Raw genomic sequence first — 21,470 nt, 5'->3', positions numbered from 1 at the left:
TTCCCTACTGCCCACCTCTGTGAGAAGCCTATTGCCTGTCTCCTCACCACTCTCAGTGTAGCTCATCTCAATCCAAAGAATAGTTTGGAGTCAAGATTTCTCAAGAGATCCTTGACTTGATCCTCACCCATTGCTAATTATTCTCCTCCTTGAACCCTCAATCCAAACACATAGGCCTGGGAGACACTATCAGAGAAGACTGAATTCAAGTGTCTTGGCCTCATCTGAGTTGGCAGCTACTAATTTAGCTAGTCCACTCAGCACAGGTCCATGTTTTCCTTGTCTGTTCCTGTACTGCTAAAGCAACAGAAAGGTTTTTTTGGGGTAGTCCTTGATGTCCCTTGTTTCTTATCCTTTAGCTCCAGGTCTGCATTGACTTCTTGAAACCACCCCTATGTGCCTGGAAAATGTTTCTGTGATCCTTTTTTTCCTTTCGTAGCCTGTCCCTGCTTTCAGCTCCTGTATGCTCTCTTTGTACTGCAGCTCAGTCACAAGTTACCCACTCAGCCAGGTCAGTCTCCTGTTATGTCTATTCATTTTCAAGAGTGTACGATTCTTGTGCTTGGAAGATGCTGTCCTTAAAAACTTGGCAGCCTTCCTCAGCAGATTTACTCTTCAGATTTACCTTCCATTGAATACCATCTACCATTTCCCTGAATAACCCCAAACTCTTTTCTTGAAGTGGAGGGTCTGTACTTTTTTCTTCTACTTGCCTTCCTCACTTCCATCAGGATCTTGAAGTCCTCTATTTCATTGTCTAACAAATCTTCAACAAAATCACAATTTTTATTGAGCGGTCCATTGACAACACGACAGTGCCCTCTAAAAGGGCCAGAATTAATTGCTAGGCCTGCTTAGCACCCTTCAAGTTCTGGAAGTGCTGCAAAGACTGTATATTCAGCTGAGCCAGGGAAACAGAGCACAAGTGGCAAGGACAAACCTCTGTATGTAACTATGGAGTGTTCCCTCACACTGAGTAGCATCTTGAGTAGCATCCAGGAATTAGCACGTTCTGCCAAAATTATACGTGTTTTCAATTAAAACACAGAACACTACGCTCTAAGATACAGCAAAGATAAGAAACAAGAGGACAATGTCCATCACACAATCTTTCTCCATACATTCCAGGAAGTAATTTTCTGATTAAATATAAATAGCACCATATAATTTATCTAACAACTACATTAGGCAGCTGTGACTAATCAACACTTATTGACACTGCACCATAAGCTGCATTTTCCTTTAATTAAATACCAAGCCTGACCTTTACACACTATCATGTCAGTGACTGAATGTGAAAAATCACTTAGCAGATAAATGGGTATTTTCTGCTAGACAGGTGCTCACCTTGGGATGCTTGTTAGGTAGGTCAGGACATTCTGGAACTCCTTCTCAGGGATCTCACTGAAAGCTGGATAGTCTGGAAAGGTGATAACAGGGCATCCATCTCCCCCTCTTCCACCTACAAAAGAAGCAAGCATCAGGCATGTTTATAAACAAGTCCCTTTACCTAGCCTGCAAGTTTCCAGTAAATGAAACTACTGTTTTTCTTCAGGGTTTTTTGATGCAGGGCTCATCAGCGAGGACACTGCTTATTCTGAACAGCCTAGTCTCTTCTTCAGATCTTGCGAATTTTTATAGGAGTTACACCCCATTAGTTTTCTATACAAATGTCTTTGCTCATGTGAACACAGTTTTGACACCAGATGGCAGTGCATCTTTCTTTTGACAAATGGCAACTGTAAGTACATACAACCAATTTGGAGAGAGAAATGAGCTAATTTAGTTTAAAAAAAAAAAAAGTTAATTCAGAATTAAGTAGGTGAATCTCCACCTTGAACTGAATTCAACCTTCTCACCGGTATGAACTCGGTCATGCAACAACCCCCCATTCCCTTTCCATGAAGGTGCTGTGCTTCCAGGATGATCTAAAGAAAGGGCCAGAACATTAAAAGAAATGGGGGAAGGTGTTTCAAATGAGATTTCCTGCTAAGCTGCTAAGATTACCTACAAAAGGTAAAGCAGAGCCAAACACCTCCACTGCTGCATGGCTGCTGATGAGCTAGATATCATTATCTGTATCTTTTCTGGCTTTTGCACCACTGGCGTAGTATTCAGAGATACAATGCTTTTTAATGCACTTCACACACATTTTTGTATGTAAAATTAACATTGCTTTTAAAAGAAAATGTTACATGTCTCATGCCTTAAGCCAGTATATTTTCATAAAGGCAGGCTGGACAAAGGGCTTGTTGAGCCCTAGCAACTGCACGAAGTTGACAGTTGGAGGGTAGCAGGGACACATTGCTGGAAAGTTATCTTTGCTTCACAATTGAAAGAAAGGAGGAAAACAACAAAAATTACTGTGGTGAAGTAATAAGAATATTTTTTTCCCAGCACTGAAATCTGACAGTTGGGTAGAAATCAGTTGTAAACTGTATTAACAACACTGACCATGAGAGCAACAGTGATTTGTGAAAATTACAGTGCACTACCCACTCCCAATGCCTTTATGCCTAACCAGAAAAAGAAGAGAAATGTTTGAGCTCAGATTCAATTGATAAAAGAAATCACTGTTCCTCTCCAAACCCACATGTAATTAGAAGAGCTCAAATACTATCCTTATGTTAATTTGTGGTGAATCTGACTTCAATCTACCATTTTACAGGCAATATGGTGCTACCAGCTCTTGAAATCAAACTATGTCAGAAAATAATGTGCTCTGAATGCATTTAAACAACAAGAAAATGCAACTATTATGCAAAAAATCACAAGTTCGCAAACACAACCCTTTACAACACATCTGAATGTGGCAACGTTAAGCCAAGAGAATTAATTTTAGCTAAACAATGTTCACAATACTAATGTAAGTGAAGACTGATTTTGATTCTGTTACTTTTTTATTCTACCCAGGCTCTGAGGACCAAAGCATTTTCCTCTCTCATTAAAAACAAGCAATTTCAAGCATGATAATTATTATTCCTGTTACTCATGAGGTGCTCTGCTCTCTCTAGAATACCTATTTTTAGCTACAATGATACATTATTTGCTGTATCCCCACTGGTTACTTGCTTTGTTCTACTTAATTTCTATAAATAGGACATATGAAACAAAAGAACAACAATAGACTTGCAGGGGACATCCTAAATGCAGAAGCCCAGACTATGACCTTCAGGAAGTTCCCAGACCACCACCAATTGCCAAGGGCAAATAGAGCCATCCTGCCTTGACACTGCCTGTTAATTTTAAGTTTCTAGTATAGTCATCATGGTCATCTTGGGTGGAGGTTACTCTGTCCTGCCACATGCTGCTAGAAGACATTTGTTCACTGATTATCTTTTTCTCCAGTATTTTCCTGCTGGGACACTTAAACACACATGTACCTTGAAATGCTGCTCAACTGCTTCTTTTCTATCAGGACCTTGCTGCAGAAAAGAGTTTAGGGCACAGTGACCTGAAGTGATACACATAATAAATTCTGTAGAATTTCAGCTTTAACATCATTGACACTATAGAAGTTGCTTTCTATATTGCCACTTTAAATACATGGCCATCAATGGAAGATAGTCCACTCTAGCAAAGCAGTTGAGTGTTTGACATAGTAGGCCACAAAAAGGGCATGAGAAATAAAACAAACTAAAAATTCTACATGTAAATTCTGTTTGTATTAAATAAGAGTAAAAGCAGTAGGTGCGTTCACTTTTTAAAGTATCTTATATCTCATAACGAACCTGATGCAACAAGGAATTATTTTTTCCCTTTTTTTTTTTAACCGCTTTTTGTTTCTTCACCTCTGCAAAAGCAGCACTGCACAGTTTATTCCTAAATTTACTGTGTAAAATGTGGTTTTCTTCCCTTCTCCCAGAAGTAAATCAAGTCACAGAATTTAGGTGGAAAGTTTAGGAATCTAGGTTGGGTTTTGTTGTTGTTTTTAGTGAGAGGGAAAGCATTTGAGTGACAAAATGAACCAATTTACTTCTCTCATCCTTCTTGAAACACAGTTTTAAGGCACAAATTTAAAGCATCTTATTAAAAACAATTCACATTATAATCTTCCAGCATCTCAGAATTATATACACCCAATTGCAAATAGAATGAAATATAAACTTAGATGAACTTCGAGCACTACAACTCATGAGAATAATTCAGTTTGTACAGGGTAATTTTTAAAACAAGTGACTGGAATTTTAATCACCATCCAAAAAAGTATCAATTTAACTGTAATATTTTAATAAATTTAGGTCTGTTCGTAGAGTGACTACATCTAATTACCTCAGTCATAGCCACTGGAAAATCATCTCTTTCTCCTTCACTTCTAGCTCACAGTACTGAAACTTCAGCCACAGATGTGAAACAGTCTAAACTTATTTGTGGGGCAAGTTCTGTCGACACTGGCACACACAAGCTCACTTTCCTATTTCTAAGGTTAAACAGGGATGCTCTGACCTATACAATTGGAATTGAATAGTGTTATGCATTCCTAAGGGAACCAAGTATCTCCTTGAGAGCATTGAGAACATTTTCTTAGTCTAATCTTAGTTGCTGGGGGTTTTAAAATCTAAATTTCTGAAAGGATATTAAATCCCCTTATTTTTGTTAAAAAATATGAACACTGTTGTAACTATGCAAATGTCAGGTTGATGGAGCATTGAGCAGCTGGATCTAGTGAATTATGTCTTTAGCCACAGTAGGGGGGGTTGGACCAGATGATCTTTAAAGGTTCCTTCCAAACTGTTCTGTGATTCTATGAAAATGTGGAAAAACATTCAGTATTATTTCTTCTTGAAATATTAAACAAATGCCACTTGAGTGCCAGCTTCAGGGGCTTTTTATTGTAAAAAGCAGAAGAGTCCTTAAGTGTGTGCAATCAGACCACACACATTTTACCTGAAATGGTTCCCAAGAATTACTTGAGACTTGTCACATAACATGCAGCTGTAAGGAACATTTTCCAATTGAGAGAATTATTACTTTTCAGTCTAGAAATGGAAACACCATAGAAGTAAAGAGCACATATCAGCTATTTAAAAAAATAAAACTACCACACCACTTTAAATGAAGTAGATCTGCTTCCATCCTACTCCCACGAGCCTCTGTTAAAGGCAAACTTTGTTATTAACTCATTAACATTTTTGCAACCTATTTAACTGAAACTTCTTCAACAGATGTGATATAAAAGAAAACACAAATTACTGCTCTGAAATGGAAATTTTTCAGTGGCTAAACATCTAAAATTCTACTAAACCTCCACTTAGGTGGAGCTCTTCTAAATAGGTCTACGTGCCTTAGTCTAGAGCCAGTTTTTACAACAGCAACCGCCCTGTGTTTTGGAAAAAAATGCATTTTAAAAACATGTTGAATTGCATTATCTCCACAGGTTAGGTAGCAAAATCACTGAACTGTGCTTAGGAAAGAGCACTTCATGTTCTTAACTTTTGTATACAATTATTTAAACAATAGCACCAACTGTTACAGTTATTTGGACCCAAAGCATTGTGATCTTGTGTATGAAAGGAGTGGAAAAATTATCCTTGGAAAACTAGCTGTGCTATTGTGAGATGGGACTGATAAAATTTACCTTATGTCTTTTAGCTTTTATTCTTTATAATCTGCAACAACTAACTGTTCCCATCACAGCTGTAATCTCTTTCAGGTTTGTCTTGTTTGGTTTTTTTTATTAAGCAGGTAGGGTGATCGTAGTAGTGCCAAACCAAGGAAATTATAACACTGTTCTACACAAATCTAATCAAAAGGTATACTAGTGACTTGGTATCTAAAAAGAGTCTCAAATAAGAAACAATTTCATTTCCATTTAAAATGGCACTGACAGGGAAAATTATAAAAACTATGAACTGCAGAGCAGCAAAACTACACACACACATGTGGGTGCACATACACATGGAGAAAAGGGTAATTCCTCACAATGTTGTGAAAGACACACTATTTTTTTTTTCTGGTAAGGCCGGCAAAATATGAGAACAGCAAAGAGATCAGTCTGAGTTCCAGGAAAGAAGAGCAAGAGATTGTTTTGTAATGTTTCCCAAAATATTCCCCTCCCCATGCATAACAAAACATATTCTCAAAAATACTCTGCCCAACCCCACAAAAAGGAAGTAAGATAGCTGGATATAATTGGATGATGACGGAGCAAAGAGATAGGTCTTCTAGCCTGAATCTATAATGCAAATTAAGTAGTATTCAGACTATTAAAAAAATTAAACAGCGATCCGTATGTTGATCATTATGCACACACAAGAGTCAGGACCATCATCATCATTAAGCAGTTCAGATCTACAGCTTTGGTTCAAAAGACCTAGCTTAAGTAAAGTAACCACGTCAAAAGCAAAGTTCTTGCATGAATGAGAGAAAGGCTTACTGCAGATTTTGCTTTACTGTTATGGTGGTTCAGCTGTTACGTCTATATGTTTCTGATAAAGAATTTCCCCTTTCTACTTGCATAATACACTTTATTTGAGTACTTGGGAGTATTTGAAATTACATGTAGACTTCAGTGAGGTAGTGGATAAAAGCTCTGCTGCATATCCTTTGAAAATAAAAATAGAATCCAAGAAATTTATGAAAATGTTCTTTCCTTGAAATGAGAGAGAATTTTTACTTGTGCACCTTTACAAGCTGCATTTTGCCCAGGCTGATAAGCAGCAAGTGTACTGGCTTAGAAACCAGACTGAAGTAACTAAATTTGTACCTGAATGTATATGAACTGGAGATCTCTTAGCCAAGGATTCATTCTTTCCTTTCTCTTTTTTACTACTTTTTTCTTAAAGAAAAAATATCTCTACAGACAGCGTGTTTAGCACAGTGAATATAAAACAGCAACTAAGTTTATACCTGCACAAGACAGAAACTGCTACATAATACCTCTTCCACTGTCAATATGCAACAGATATTGACCATGTTATATCAGCAGCATATAATTGATATTTTTAACTAACTGATGCAATGTGTGTGGTACAGGACCCACTCAGAAGTTCTCAAACACAATTTTACAGACAGACTTGGCACCTGTGGAGACTTCAAAGGGAACAGTTTAATGAGTGGGGTATTTTCAGGTCATTTCACCACAGGTGAGCAAGAACATAGACAAGTAAATAATACAAAGAGCAAGGAGAAGCTTATTATTTAGAATGATAATTTAAAAGGCCAGAGAGATGAGCATTTGGAAAGCTAGTACCAATGCTAACTTTTTCCAACAGCAGGAAAAACAACTATGAATTGATTGGTAAAAATGCAAGTACCATGAACTCGTATTTGTATTTCTTTTAATGGAAATATTTTGTTTGAAGTTGTCCAGTGCAAAGAGGCATTCAAAGGAAAGCAAGTTGAAATAACTGGTTCAGTACTTACAGTGCCCAGGAGCCTCATTTGCACATCACAGAGCTTGTACAATTCAAAATGCATATAAACATACACACCTGTCTGTACACTCTTCTTTATCTACATTTATTTTAACATACCTGCATACAGCAATGGCAGATCATTGCAAAGTTGGATATGAAAGTTACAATCAAGGAAAGAGAAGATACTCATGGAAATAAATATAAAATGTGAAAGAAAGACTGTAAGGAACTGAAGCATTAATGCAAGTTTCTGTTTAATTTTTTTCATTCCAAATCTAAATTTGGATGTTTCTGCAGCATTTCCATTATAATGTAGGAGAACAAGGGACACAAATTATTTTGTACCTGCTGAGGAAAACAGACCAAAAGAAAAAAAGTGACCCCAATTTACACCAAAACACAGAAAGTAGCCCTAAAGGGCTACAGTCTTTAGACACAGAAGCAAACTAGGTTTCATTCACTATTCAAGCAAGTGTCCCACAAGACCTAGATACATCCTATTAGAGAAACCAAAGTGATTCTCAAGTATATGTCACATTGTTGTTACCAAGCCAAAACCTAAACCCTGAAATGTATCTAACACATTACTCAATTCACCATACCTGCAAAGATGTTATCTACCAAATGTACTTGTAATCTATGGACTTTCATTTTAATATTTTTAAACTAGGTCCTAAAATTCTATTTCCAGGGCAACACAGTAATAAGCAAAAAAGTCTCCTTCACACAAACTCTGAGTGTCTTAACTGACATTACAGCAAAGCCACTTCTAAGCACAACTGCAAGGACAAATTGTACATAAATCGAGTACCAAAATATTATCTCTGTTCCTTTGTTCACAGAACCTGTAACACCACTATTTAGTACAGCACAGAAAATTAACTGTTAGTGTCCCGCAGGAGAATATCAGCGTGAAAGAGTTGAAGTCCAAAGTAAAGTGAAAATGCCCAACAGTCAATTGCCCAAGAATAATAAAATACAACATAGTTACAATTATGGTTACAGTAATGCAGCTGGCCTAGTATTTCAGGCAAAAAACCCCAGACTTCTAATAGACAGCAGAATGAATAAATAGAAGAAAATAGAATGAGGAATGGCTTCTCTTACTAAGTTCCACTACACAGTGGATGTAAAGAGTGCTGAAGATGCTTGTGGTTGTGTGAACTCAACAATCTTAAGATGTGAACAATCTCCAGTTGGACCCAATGACATTTTTTTCATCTGCTATACTCACCAGTTTCCCCTGTCACTTTTGTGGGACCAAGTGTAAACCCTGCTTACAGTTTCCCAAATAGGCTGATTCTTGTATAAGACTCTTAAAAGCTATTTTCTGCACCTGGTTAAGAGCTTGGAAAGTCAACCAACAGAAAATAATGGTAGCTTAAGCACCACCATTTCAAATGGAGCATGAACAGCCAACTTCATAAACAAAATAATGTTATTTCCAAGTGCTACCACCACCCCACAGAAAACAGTCACTACCACAGACCCACACTTAGTTTAGCTTGTGTGGCAGGGGTAAATCATAATTAATGGTTATTTCTGAGTACAGGATTCAATGAGCCAACTGCCAAGCAAAGTAGTATATTGCTTCATTCTCCCTTGTCTCTTGATCTTACGCAGGGAGGAGGGATTCAAAGGACGAGGAAACAGCTATAAAGCCCAGCTTCAGCCCAAGGAGGTCAATCTCCCTGATGCTGAAGGAGGCAGGACAGGGGAGCTCTGCAAAGCAACTGATGCTCTCCCTGTGTATGGAAGGAAGGCCAGGGCAGTAATTCCATCAAGTTCACTGTTGCACACCTGCAAAAGCTTTACTGGCAGGAAGGGTGGAAACAAACTCAGAAGCTTATCAAACACCTGACACAGCGTGACCATTGAGCAAACGCACTATATCTCCTTTTACCCATTATGAGCCAGCAATGGTCCCAGCATCGAGATGGACCAAACTCTGCAACCAACACTTGCATGGCATAAACACAGGCCCCCATCACTTACCTGGCACAGGTTATCCATGGGCAAAGACACTCTGTGCTGGGTCAATGTGTCTGTGATGCTTTTAGAGATAGCTTTACACCTAAAAGCAGGTTCCTTTATAGACGGCAGAAAGTAATACCACGCCAAAACCCCTGTCCAGAGCTTGATGCTACATGTGCCTGACCCAAGCACTGAGGCTGCAGAGGAAGATGGTACCATGGTGCTCACTTCACCACTTTGGTTGAGACCACGGTGTCAGCTTGGGCTTCAGTATCAAACCTGATAGTAGAGCCAGTGGCAGCTGACACTATGGGCCAAGGACTGCAAGACCACAACAAACACCAACACATCCACACTTCACTCTCCAGTTAACCGGAAAATTAACTACAATCTAAAATTTCTATTAGACTTTTTTATTTGTTAATAGAATTAATCCTGTAAATCCTTAAATATCAGTCTTCATAGGCTGTATTTTGAGTTGCTCATAAAATACAAATCTCTCCTATATCAGACCTCAGAAACTGTGACAGCACAACAGGCTGAACCACCCATCTAAGAAATGTGTATAGGAGGGAACACCGTACTCTTACCTGACAGGTAAGCAAACTGTTTCTTTAACTGGTCCTGAATATCTGCAGCATAGAGGGGAATGATATCCTGATGCATGATTTCATCTGTGGAGGAAAAAAAAAAAAAAAATTTGCATTGCAAAAGTCATTTTATGTAAAATTTCACAGCAGATATAAAAATAAAAAATATCACACCTAGAACACAAACACCCAGAAAACTGTCCAAGTTTTGAAAAATACATGAAAACGTTTGAGTCTTTCAACTGTTTGCCAAGGGCAAACTTTTCTTTGAACAGAATGCTGATAAAAGAGTGAAGTAGTGCGGATTTGCTAACACTCGGAAGCAGTGTGGGATGTCACTGAACCACTGTAGATAATATTCCTCACGAATGATGTTAAACAGTGGGGATTTTTACACATCAAACTCAATTTTTATTAAAATCTTCTCAACTCACGCAAAAAAAGAGAAACTTATGATCCCTCTAGCCTGTTGTCTAGTGTTCAAATACCCCAAAACAGCAGCATCCAAGAAGGCAGAACAGGCTTGAAAGTATATCCTCATATTGAACACACGCATTCATGCCTAAACTGTGAGAAGTACTGCTTAATCTTCTATCTCAGCCCTTCCACTTTAGCATAATGACAAACATACTGCTTTCCTGAGCTTTCATTTTCTGTCACAGTGTTTGAGCAGAAGCATTTCCCAGAGTGTATTTCCAGAGGTCAAGCAGAAACCTAAGTTTCACTGAGCACAATAAAGACTATATGACACAGAGTTGCCTCATTCATTAAACTATGATCTCATTGTTCTACAAGGAAACAAGAAGTTTTACTCCTTTGCAATTCCTAAAAAATAATTATTCTACATTTTTAGCCTGACTGAAAAGTAGTGAAGGGATAACCTGTAATTTTCATTATTTGGTTTTGAACATTTCTTTTCATCTGACATTGTATAAAGAAGTTTATTTTTTAATGTATACATTGGAATGTCATTAAGATAGACTCAAATCTGATACTCAGAACTGTGAATATGCACAGAAAAAGTAAGTAAAAACCTAAAAGTGATGTAAGAATAAGAGTCATCTGCCTTGAAGTACAAGCTGATCAAACAGGAGTAGAGCTCTGGCCCTAAGAAAGGGACTTGCTATTACTGAGCTCTTTCAAATGCTAGATCTTGGGCAGAGCACCACTCACTTCTAATAAGTGAGTCTCATATATATAAAATTTTGAGAACTGCAGCTATTTGAGAACAGCAAAAAACACCACTTTCAGTTACTTCTTCCAGATAAGCAACAACTTATACCAGGAAACAGAACTTCTCTGTTCTCTTTCGGCCCGTCAGGCAGAGGAAGACCCATGACCATTTTCAAGGTCACGCACTCATCAGAGCTATTTTTCTCCATCCGGTGAACTGCTGCTTGATCATAAGACCTCTGCATACCACACTGTCAAATCCATAAGTGGATATGTTTAACTGTTAAGTCATATTTCACCCGAACCTTCAGTTACGTCATCATCTTAATGTTCTTAAGAGAAAACTGAGCACAGATCATTCAAAAGTCCAATCTCAGGTGGCCAAGTCATTTCCAGAAGAGGAGACCCTGCCCTCCAAAGGAAGAAGGATTTTAGATTTTATGTTTATTGTCAGTGCTTTTTAATATAAGAAGCCCTCCAGCAGCAGTGTTTAAGAAACTAAACACCCCTGATTCTTCAAATCAATGCCTGCAGGTGGACCCATTTATCCGAATATAAACTATTATCTGATCAATGCCTCATTCTTTGGTGGGAGATGGGAAAAGAGTAAAGAATGTAAGCCCCTTGAAATATGCCATCCTGCCTACAGTCACAGGCAGAAATAGTTTTCATTACTGCAACATAAGCATGTAATAAAATAGGTGTGTTTTACATATGTAAGTAAACACATGACCTGCAACATTCAAGCAGGCAAGACATTCACAACGAAGTAAAAAACTCTTTTGTGTTTCCCAGATATATACTGATTACCCTTTCCTCATGTATCCGTGATATGAATCCCACTATAGTCCTGACTTGTGCCTATGAAGATCCAAGCCTAGATTCTACATTTGACTGTCCCAGTGTTCCCTCTGATAGGAGCAGCAGCTTTTGCAACCAGCACAGGGCAGCACCACAACCTTGTGGTCAAATACTGTTTCATTAAAAGACAGTATTTTCCCACACCTGGTTTTAAACTTAGTTTAAACTTAAACTTAAGAGCCAGACTGTCTGCAACTGGAGGTGCAGCACACTGTGTCCCTTCACAGAGAGAAAACCTCCAGAAGCCCTTCCTGCTGCATTCTCTACCAAAGCACATCTCAAATTGCTCTTGCTGATTTGGTTTCATAACACACTTCTGGAAGCAGAATACACATTAACATCAGAGCTCATTTTAGTAACACAGATAAGCAATAACAGTTCAAAACAAAGCAAGAAAATGCAATTCTTGGAACTGCTGAACATTTCCCATCCAGCAGCTTGACTAGATATGCTTGAACCCCATGTCAGTGTTCACAGATTGAGCCAGAAATCCCCCTCTAATACCCTCTGCTTCCTTTCAGAGGAAATGCAATTGTAAAACCTTATTGCTGTGCATAATTTCCTTCATATTTAGCATCCCTCTAGAAAAGAGATTTCATCACAGTTTGGGATTTAATCCGATTTCACTTCAATTTGGTCCATCACTAACTGAATGCACTATTTCCTTAACAGGTTAAAGTAATGAAAGGCAGGCATGCTAAACAGTCTGTGAGGGTAGGCTCTCCTTATTCTCATGGACTTCAGGGAAAATAATTTCTTGGAAATATTCTTTCAATAGAGAATCTGCCACCTGCTAAATTCCTGAGGGACAACTTCCATTTGTTTTTTTCCAACATTCCAATACAGAATTACTGAAAATCTTTCACTGTTTTATAAGGTATTTTTATAGTCTTGAACTTTACTTTCACTTAGATGGATTAAGATTGACACAGCCATGATTTTCCCCATTCTACATTGATTGCTTTACGTAGTATTTCCAAAACAGAGAACTAAGAGTTTGTCTGTTTTACAGTATCCAAAATCCATAGCTGAAAAAAAGATGCTTATATCAAAATGTACTAGAATATCAAAGTCTTTCCTGAAGAGCTCATTTAAAGAGTTTTTGAGAGTAGCTTGCTTAAAAGAAAGCCCCTGGGATTTATAGTGCACCTGTAGGTTCTAATAAACAGTAAAATAAGGTTCTGTAAAATTTTTACCTCTTTTTATCATCATAATCATAATTATTATTTAAAATTGAACACATGTGATAACTGAGAATGTACAACACTTTTTTTCTAAGCCAACAACTGGAGGCTCTTTTAAAAACCCCACATTATCCAGCATTTAAATTACGAGTGTGAGAGGACAGAAGTGTCATCTTACTAAGTCAGTTAAATATGTGGTTCTTAGAAAAAAAACATTTCTCTCTAAAAATGTGAACCACAATCTTACAGATATATCATCTTCTAACTCAGTTTTAAATCTTGCTTTGATAGTCCTGTCTCTATGATGGAGAAAGATGGCTTAGAGGGACCTGACCCCATCTCATCATACACACCTGACTGAATTTCAAATGAAGTAGGATGACAGATTTAAGCATGAGGACACAGAGATAACTTGTGCTTGAATTACCTGGTGCCAGTAAGCCCTGAAGAAACCTGGATCTGAGGAAACGATCAAGGTCACTGAAGCCAAGAGTTTCACTGTTTCACTTATTGGTAAAAGGTACCCCCTTTCTTTTCCGATCAAACTGAGATTCATCATCATTCAGAGTTTGCCTGACATGCTGAAGCAAAACCATTTTCACATAAGACAACACTGGAGGGGAGTCTGAACAGACTGTATCTACATTACATGGAAGGAAGTCTCTGGACACAACTCATGCGCCTCTCGTAATGAGTTTAATCAAATCCCCACCAAGTCAGCTGGAATTACACCACCCTTTCATTAGTTCTGCCTGAAATTCTATGGCCATTACTCTATACTAACTTGAAAGCCATCCTGTTTGTACACATACGGACACAATTATGCCTTTCAGCACAGATCCCAAGAGCCCACCATAAAGCAAACTACGAATAACTTTTTCTCTTCCTCTTTCTAGCCAAGTCATCAAGATTTCCCTGTAAACATATCTATGGCTTCTCTATGAAATTCATGCCTTAAATTGAAAAAAATGTCTTTTTCTCAACCAGTTTTGTTTTGCTTCTCCTCTGCAAGAGCCTACCCGCTCGAAAAGTTGCATGCCCTTTATGAAGGGGTCTTCATTTGAAAAATCTCTTCTTAAAACACCCTCCCATCTGGTAATTATAAATGCAAGATAATGACTTTCAGAACAGTCCCTTCATCTCTCTCAGCCTCAAGGCAAACCTTTCATTTCCTCATTCTTCCCTCTTCATCTTCACTCCCTGACCACCATCACTAACAGTCAGCTCCTTTGTGTAGTAGCCCCCAAAGGAGGAAGGGCCAGAGCAGCAGAGCTGGTGAAGACAGCCCTCCTCCTCCGTGCTAAACCACATGAAACTAATGAGCTAGTAAAGATGCTAAGAGAGCTCTCCAGCTTTAAATTGCATTTGGAAAATCCCTGCTAAATAGTGACAATGCCTGCAAGCTCTGTGCTAGGTGTGCTCAGGCACAACAGCTGCAGGCGGAGTTCCTTGGGTCCATGTGCTCTTTGTAGCTACAACAACCAGATGACAGGAGTTCATGCAAGTGTTCATTAACTAAGTATTAAAACTTCACCAGTTTGAAATATCATCAGGAAGATGACTACGCTGCCATCAAAACAAAGGGCCATGAAAAGCAAGTGATGAAACCTCTGGAATTCTCATGCAAAACGCAGTTTTCTGTGTAGTTGGGAAGGAAATTATCACATGTTTAAAACAGTGCTCTCACAACTTGTTCATTTCTGGTGAGCTAAAACATCCCAAGCAAGCAGGAAACACAAATTATTTGCTTCTGCCAGCATCCCGATTGCCAGCACAAACAGAAATAAAGCAACCTAGTGCTCCAAACAGCTTCATATGTCACTGGATGTCCAAGAAACATTTTAAACGATACAGTTATGTAAGAGTTTTACTTGTAACAGCTTTACAACCTACAGTCAAGCTACAATTCCCATTCCCTTTCTAAGTTAGAAAAGACAATTTTCTCTCAAGAGCCCTGGTACATAAAACAGATCCTCAAGTTGAGATACTTTTTCTTTTAAGTGAATCATGCTTCATGTAAGTTCACTTTCTGCAGCATTACTACCATCAGTTCGATTTCTAGAACTCTATAGCCTATTGCCAAAATATAGAACAGCATGACTGTGTAGCCCATGACATGTGTAGCTACAACAGGCCAGACTGGAATCCATACCTTTTCAGTATTAAGTAAGGGTCTAGTTGAGTTAAGATTTGTAAGCGGTACTGCCAAAGAGAATCTAAAACTTTAGGGGTGATGTTCCTTCTATTGTAAGCCCATACACAGTGGACAGAGGCATCTATTGTTTGAGTTGTGTTTTTAATATCAGAAGCCCTGACCATGCAGATCTTTCACAAAGTCCATGATATTTCTGCAGCACATTTCATAATCCCTAAGTTCTGGTAACATTTAAATTATTCCATTGAAATGAAACTTGATAAATCTGCTCATTTAATCATACCTGAAGAATACCACAACTACTTTAGAAACACATAAATTAATACTAGAAGGCTGCAATTCCAGAATTTAAATACAAGGGGCAGGAACTTGTCAGGGGTGAAACAACAGAAAAATGTAACTCCTGCTTCCTGTAATCAAAACTAAAGCTAAAAGTCCACCTGTTTCTTCTTCTTGATCAGAGTTGGAAATTTGGCACAGGACTATCTACAAAACTACGAGGATGACGGTTCAGTTTCATGTAAGGAGATCAAACACCGATCCTTAAAAAAAAAGAAAAAAAATAGGGGCATACAGCAAACTCAGCACTGCTGGGCTGGCACAAGATCCAAGAGGCGTAACAGTCCCCATACCTGCTCAAAAGCATGCTTTGAAACTAACAAAGATTCTGGTTTCTTTCAGACTCTTCCCCAAAATTTTTGGGTTTGACCAGTTATATTGTATGTCAAAGGATGTACTTGGTTTTGTTTTCTTCCTTCTTCCACCTCCCCATCTGCAAAAGGCGACAAAGTTCTTTGTCATAGTTTGCCTAAATAATATCACCTCAAAGCACAAACATCACAGGAAATACAATCCTCCCTTTTCCACATACAGTAGATCTACTCACAGGATACAGTCCTAAACACTATAGATTCTTCCTCTTTGCTTCATCAGTCACACCTACTTGACATACATACTCCATAGTCCCACAGCTTCTCAGGGATCAGCTTTAATTGTGGATATGGCTTAAAAGAGTGATCAAATACATGCTAATCTGTAACTAGAAGAAAATGCTGTAATAATTAGAAAGTCAATCTAGGGATCAGCAACAAGACCTAGTATTTCTTTGTACTTGAAGAAATTCTAAAACAAGGTAAAAGGGCAGGGGGGAGAGAAGATGATGCAATTTTTGCAGGAAACATGAATGTGTTACCAATTATAGCATTAATTTATTTTTTTTCTCCCATGAGTTTGGTCCACCCCGTGCTAAGGTGAACCTAGTATGTTTTGGTGAGAAAGATGCTCTCTGTGGTATTTCAAGTCCTAATAATTACTCCCTTCCCAAAATGAGAAGTACAGGGAACCTTGAATCATGTCACACAGCCTTATTATAACGTAGACTTTGTCAGCCACAAAGAGGACTTAAAAGGCAACAATACTGTCACATTTACTTACTACCTACAAGTAAAAACTAACCTGGTGCATATGGCATGCTATTACCATTGCAACAATAATATTCCTCTCATCCTCTTTCCATGAGAAAACCAAGCGTGCTGGTAAACCCTTTTCTGTTCTTGCAGGATGGTTTCAGACTGCTAGAAACCATGCCACCAAAACAGGGTTAAAATATTTCCAAACTGCAGCATCATTAACTCCTTAATACTGCAAATCAAGCCGAGCGTGTAGTATAGAAACATTTCTAAATTATCAGATGTACTTAGTTACCTACAAGCAGCAGATCCTGCAAAAAGCAAAGTTTTCTCTCTTTTTTTTTTTTTTTTTTTCTTACTGGGGAAATAGCAGGCACAGACTGAGCAGCAGAGAATGTTTCCCTAGCCAGCACTCTAGTAATAAGAAGGTGAGTGACCCAGTTGTGTCTCAGTACTTCAGCAACCAAGTCTCCATGGAATAACAAAAATGTTAGATTTTGCCAACTGCATTTGATAAGATTTAATGCTCCAATGCAATAATTACAGGCATTTTGCTTTCCAAGTACTAGAGCCTTGCAAAGAGGGGAAGTCTCAAAAATATGGAAAATGTGAAGACCAACTCCTAATAAAAGAGCTGCATGCAAATTATAGGATGCATCTTCACCATGACTTACGAACTAATGATGCAATCACACAGCTTAAACACATATGCTAAAGTGGACATCTTTTCAGGCAACCATACCAAAGATTCTTCTCCACTGAAACCACCTGTTTCCAACCCTCTCTGTGCAGAAAAATACATGCCTCAAAGCATACCCCAAAAGTTTAACTGAAAAGTCAACAAATACAGGACCAGCTGCATGAACATTTGGCAATTCTACTAAACTGAACACTATTTTTGGATGATATTTTGGAATCAAGATAAGATTTTTAAACAACGTGTGATTTTACTCTTGATCTGAAAATTAAAATCACTTTTATAAAACACCAAAGTGGTAAAATCTAATTGCTTACTCTAGACATGTATTCTGGAGAGAAATTACAGCAGTGTTAGCAATCATGAGGTTGTCACGGGATGGTCTGGGTTGGAAGAGACCTTCGAAGATCACCTAGAGCATCCCCCCTGCCAGGGACATCTTTCACTAGACCAGGCTCCTCAAAGGCCCATCCAACCTAAACTTCAACACTTCCAGGGATGGGGCGTCCACAACTTCTCTGGGCAACCTGTGCCAGGGCCTCACCACCTTCATCATGTAACAAAAAAAATAAATTCTTCCTTACGTCCAGTCTAAACCTACCCTCTTTCACCTTAAAGTGATGCTCTTCATGCTGTCACCGCAGGCCCTGGTAAAAGGTCTTTCTTGAATTTTATCATTTCAGTGATACGGAGGATAGCTAGAATCACTTCTAACAAACAATATATTTTATGGTACTCCGACACAAGCTCACTTTTCATTAGTTTATAGATGTATGGTTCTATGTTTTAAAAGGGGATATGAAGCACTTCCTGGGAGTGAGAGAGAAGGAAGGGCTAAGTGTCCACTAAGTGGCTTATTTGGAGCTGAGTACTAGTTTTCAGCTAAGATATTTACTTGGAGCTGCTTGTAAACTTCCCAGTATGTGGGACAGATGACTTAAAAAGAAGAGGTTGCTCAGTTCATAACCAAACTGGCTGTCCCACCTTACCACACAGATGCTAGAGTCACTAATGAAGCAGCTCTTGAACCACTGTGGCTTACTGCCTAATGCCATTAAAAAGATGAAACCCATCATGTGTTGTGTGAAACCCATTATTCAGGTAATATGAACAGAGGCAGGACACGGACATGGTTCAGTATCTCTCACAGGGAGTTAAAGAATCTTTTAATACAAACCAGTCAGCTTTGCTGCTCCCATGCAGTGTTTTGAAGGCAGTGTGCTACAAGCTTGGTAAGGAGCCTCCTCTCCTTCGTTTTACAGAACCCCATTTTCACCTTTTTTAGGTCTCAAATGAAGCATCCATACATTTTCCAATCTAAGAATCTGGCACATGGCTGTAATGACTAATCAAGTTCTATTAAATAAAGCTCTGGCTCTGTAAGCAAGGAGTTATTTTTCTTGGAAACTAATTGTGCAAACCAAATCAATGAAGATTGAATTTCTTGGATTTAATTCAGTCTCTCATCTGCAAGAAAGACATCAGATTCTGCTTCCATAAATCCAACAGTCTACCTGGATGTTACCTCTATTTTGAGAGGTTGTTTTGGTATACTTTCAGTCCAAAGATTTATAGCTTTCTCTCAAAAATCCTTGCTTAGAACTTAAAACCAACAAAACCCTGTCATGTTCAAACTGAGAAATGAAGAGATAGTTCACTTATTCTGAATGTGATGACTTCCACGATTTCTTTCACCTAAGTGAGCATAATACCAGAAAATGCGACCAAGTACAGCAGAGCTGAACTTAGTTTGCTACAATTCCACAGGCTCTGTGGAATGAAGATGTGTAAAAGCCAGGGTCTTTAAAAAGTGCTGGCAGTGCTTTCCGTTTTCAAAGGCTTTGGGTCTTCTGCATAAAACAGAAATGCGATAGGGCTGCACTTTGAAGAGAAAAGCAATGTAAATGAAGAAAGTTCTGAATATTTAATGCTTAGAGAAGTGCCCAAGACTCAGCATCTATAAAAGTATTTGAGGAAACAAACATATAAGGCTCCCTTCATTTCAAGGTAACGTGGTAATGATGAGAAACAGAATATCTCAATCACGTGCGGTGAAGAGGCCAAGGAACAAACTTTGACCTTGAACATCCTTGGTGGAGGATATCCTCATCTGAAGTCTCATCTAACCTCACTGAAGAGTCTTCTCCTTTGAGACTGAAGATAAGTTAAAATTAAAAAACAAAATCCCAAATGAACAAAAAAAGTCATATCAGTGACCTAAGTTTTACGATGAGGATTTAGTTTTATAAATCCAGACCTACATCCAATGCCAATAATTTGTTTCCTAAAAACTGTTCCCAACCCTCCAGAAAGGTCCCGTGCCAGCAACTCACAGCTTCACAGGACGCAAAACTATTGCCCAGTAACAGATCCCTTCCTGCTGCAGTGTTAATAGTTCTGAGAAGATTACAACATACCTGTCTCATAGGCAGACAACCACGGTACTGACTTGCCTTGCTTACTTCCTTTTAGGTAAAGCTTCAGCATGCTCTTAACACCGAGATGCAGCAAATGATGATGATTCATCCACTGCACCATTTGTTCCCCAACATGCAACTGCCATGTGTTGCCCCTGACTGCAACAAATGAAGGGAGTCCACCTTCACTGCAAATAAGGCTGACAGAGCCGGATTTTAAGAACACACCCCTCAATTACAAGCACACACAGAAGACCTCTGCCTGGAATCCAGTCATCCTCTTTCCACATTTCCCCTACCTACAGGGAAAACTAGGAGAATCTCTGTGAGGATTCTCCATGAGATCCTGTCCCTTGGGGACTGCCTGCTAACTCCTGGGGATCCATGGCCACAGATGGGCAGTGCTGGCTCCACACCACACTGACCCCAAATTGTGTCAGAAACTTCTAGTCTTGCAGTGTACCCAACAAGACAGGAGGTGCTTTCATCCCCATTCACATGTTGAAAACCAGAACCAGCACTGCTCACAGCTACCTGCACAGTCTAAGCAGAACAGATACTCTGGTCCTACACCTACATTCCAAACCCACCCTCTTTTTCAGTTTGTCCCTCCTTTTTGCCATCTCCTCACCCTCACTCCTGGACATAGGCTGACAAAGGAATTCCCCGAATAGACACTGTTCTCCTCAGAAATTTTCACAGAGATGAGAATGGAAATAGGGATATCCGAGTCCTCTCCTTCACTTCCATTTTCTTCCCTCCACTTACTGTAGAGGCAAGAAATAGCCCCAGTGCTGAGGAAAGGAAAGGGGCAACCCTTCCGGCCACTTCTAACACAAAATCTTTCAACAATTCTTCAGGAAGAAGCGATCTCTGGCACACTGAACATGCCCACAAGAAGTGGCAGCAGTCAACAGATGAAAATCAAGCCTTGGCAGTTGCTAACAAAAGAAGCCCTACTCATTTCTCAAACATAAAACAGAAATTAAACCCCCCTATTTTAATCTTGGCAACTTAGAAAAATAGTCCTGGCATGGCTACATATGCACCACTATGGTTTAATACAAAACACTCCCTGGTTCTGCAGTTTAGAACAGACATTCACTCACTTGTGTAATAATCAATGTTTCCTAAATCCACTCCTCCCCTCTCACCACAGACAAAGGATGCACATAAAGACCAAAAGTTACTCAGACTGATTAATTCCTCCACCTTTCTTAAATCTTTCATTGATTCCTCCTAAGCAGCATAATGCCTTCTGGTATTAACCCAGTAGCATGGAGCACTACTGAGAAGCAGAGCACCCAGCCTCATATGTTGGTAATTTAATTAGTAATACTAATTAAAGATTAGTAAGAAAAGCCACCCTTTAGTTAGAAGATCCACCCTTTACATACCTGTTTCATTTAATTTTGACATTTCAAAAGCAACAATGTTGGAAGGTTAGACACCAGCCCATGGACTCAGTGCTCTTTCTCTGGTCCTCCTCTGCAATAGTCACGCATTCCAAAAGCAGAAAACAGAACTGGAAATGTGAATTCAAGCACCAGAATAAGGAAGCAATTTTTGCTTGTCCCTATTCCACAAAACACGCTTTCAGTTTTGCAACAGACTGTAGCTGCTCTATTAACAGCAAATAATATCTCCACTAT

At 38.8% G+C, this 21,470-nt stretch overlaps 1 protein-coding gene across 1 annotated transcript in view; it reads right to left on the bottom strand.

Moving 5' to 3' along the window:
- Positions 1-713: 713 nt before the first annotated feature.
- Positions 714-21,470, bottom strand: part of LOC104409490 (guanine nucleotide exchange factor DBS-like) — a gene marked incomplete at both ends in the record, with an annotated part of 91,351 nt that continues 70,594 nt past the window's right edge. Inside the window, 3 exons of the mRNA XM_010019369.1 lie at positions 714-822; positions 1,348-1,462; positions 9,923-10,006. Of these exons, the coding sequence (XP_010017671.1) occupies positions 714-822; positions 1,348-1,462; positions 9,923-10,006 (308 nt within the window). The remainder of the gene's footprint in view (positions 823-1,347; positions 1,463-9,922; positions 10,007-21,470) is intronic.

This window comes from Nestor notabilis, unplaced genomic scaffold, assembly GCF_000696875.1.
Source record: "Nestor notabilis isolate BGI_N333 unplaced genomic scaffold, ASM69687v1 scaffold3958, whole genome shotgun sequence".
NCBI lineage: Eukaryota > Metazoa > Chordata > Aves > Psittaciformes > Psittacidae > Nestor > Nestor notabilis.
This window is presented reverse-complemented; position numbering and strand designations above follow the sequence as displayed.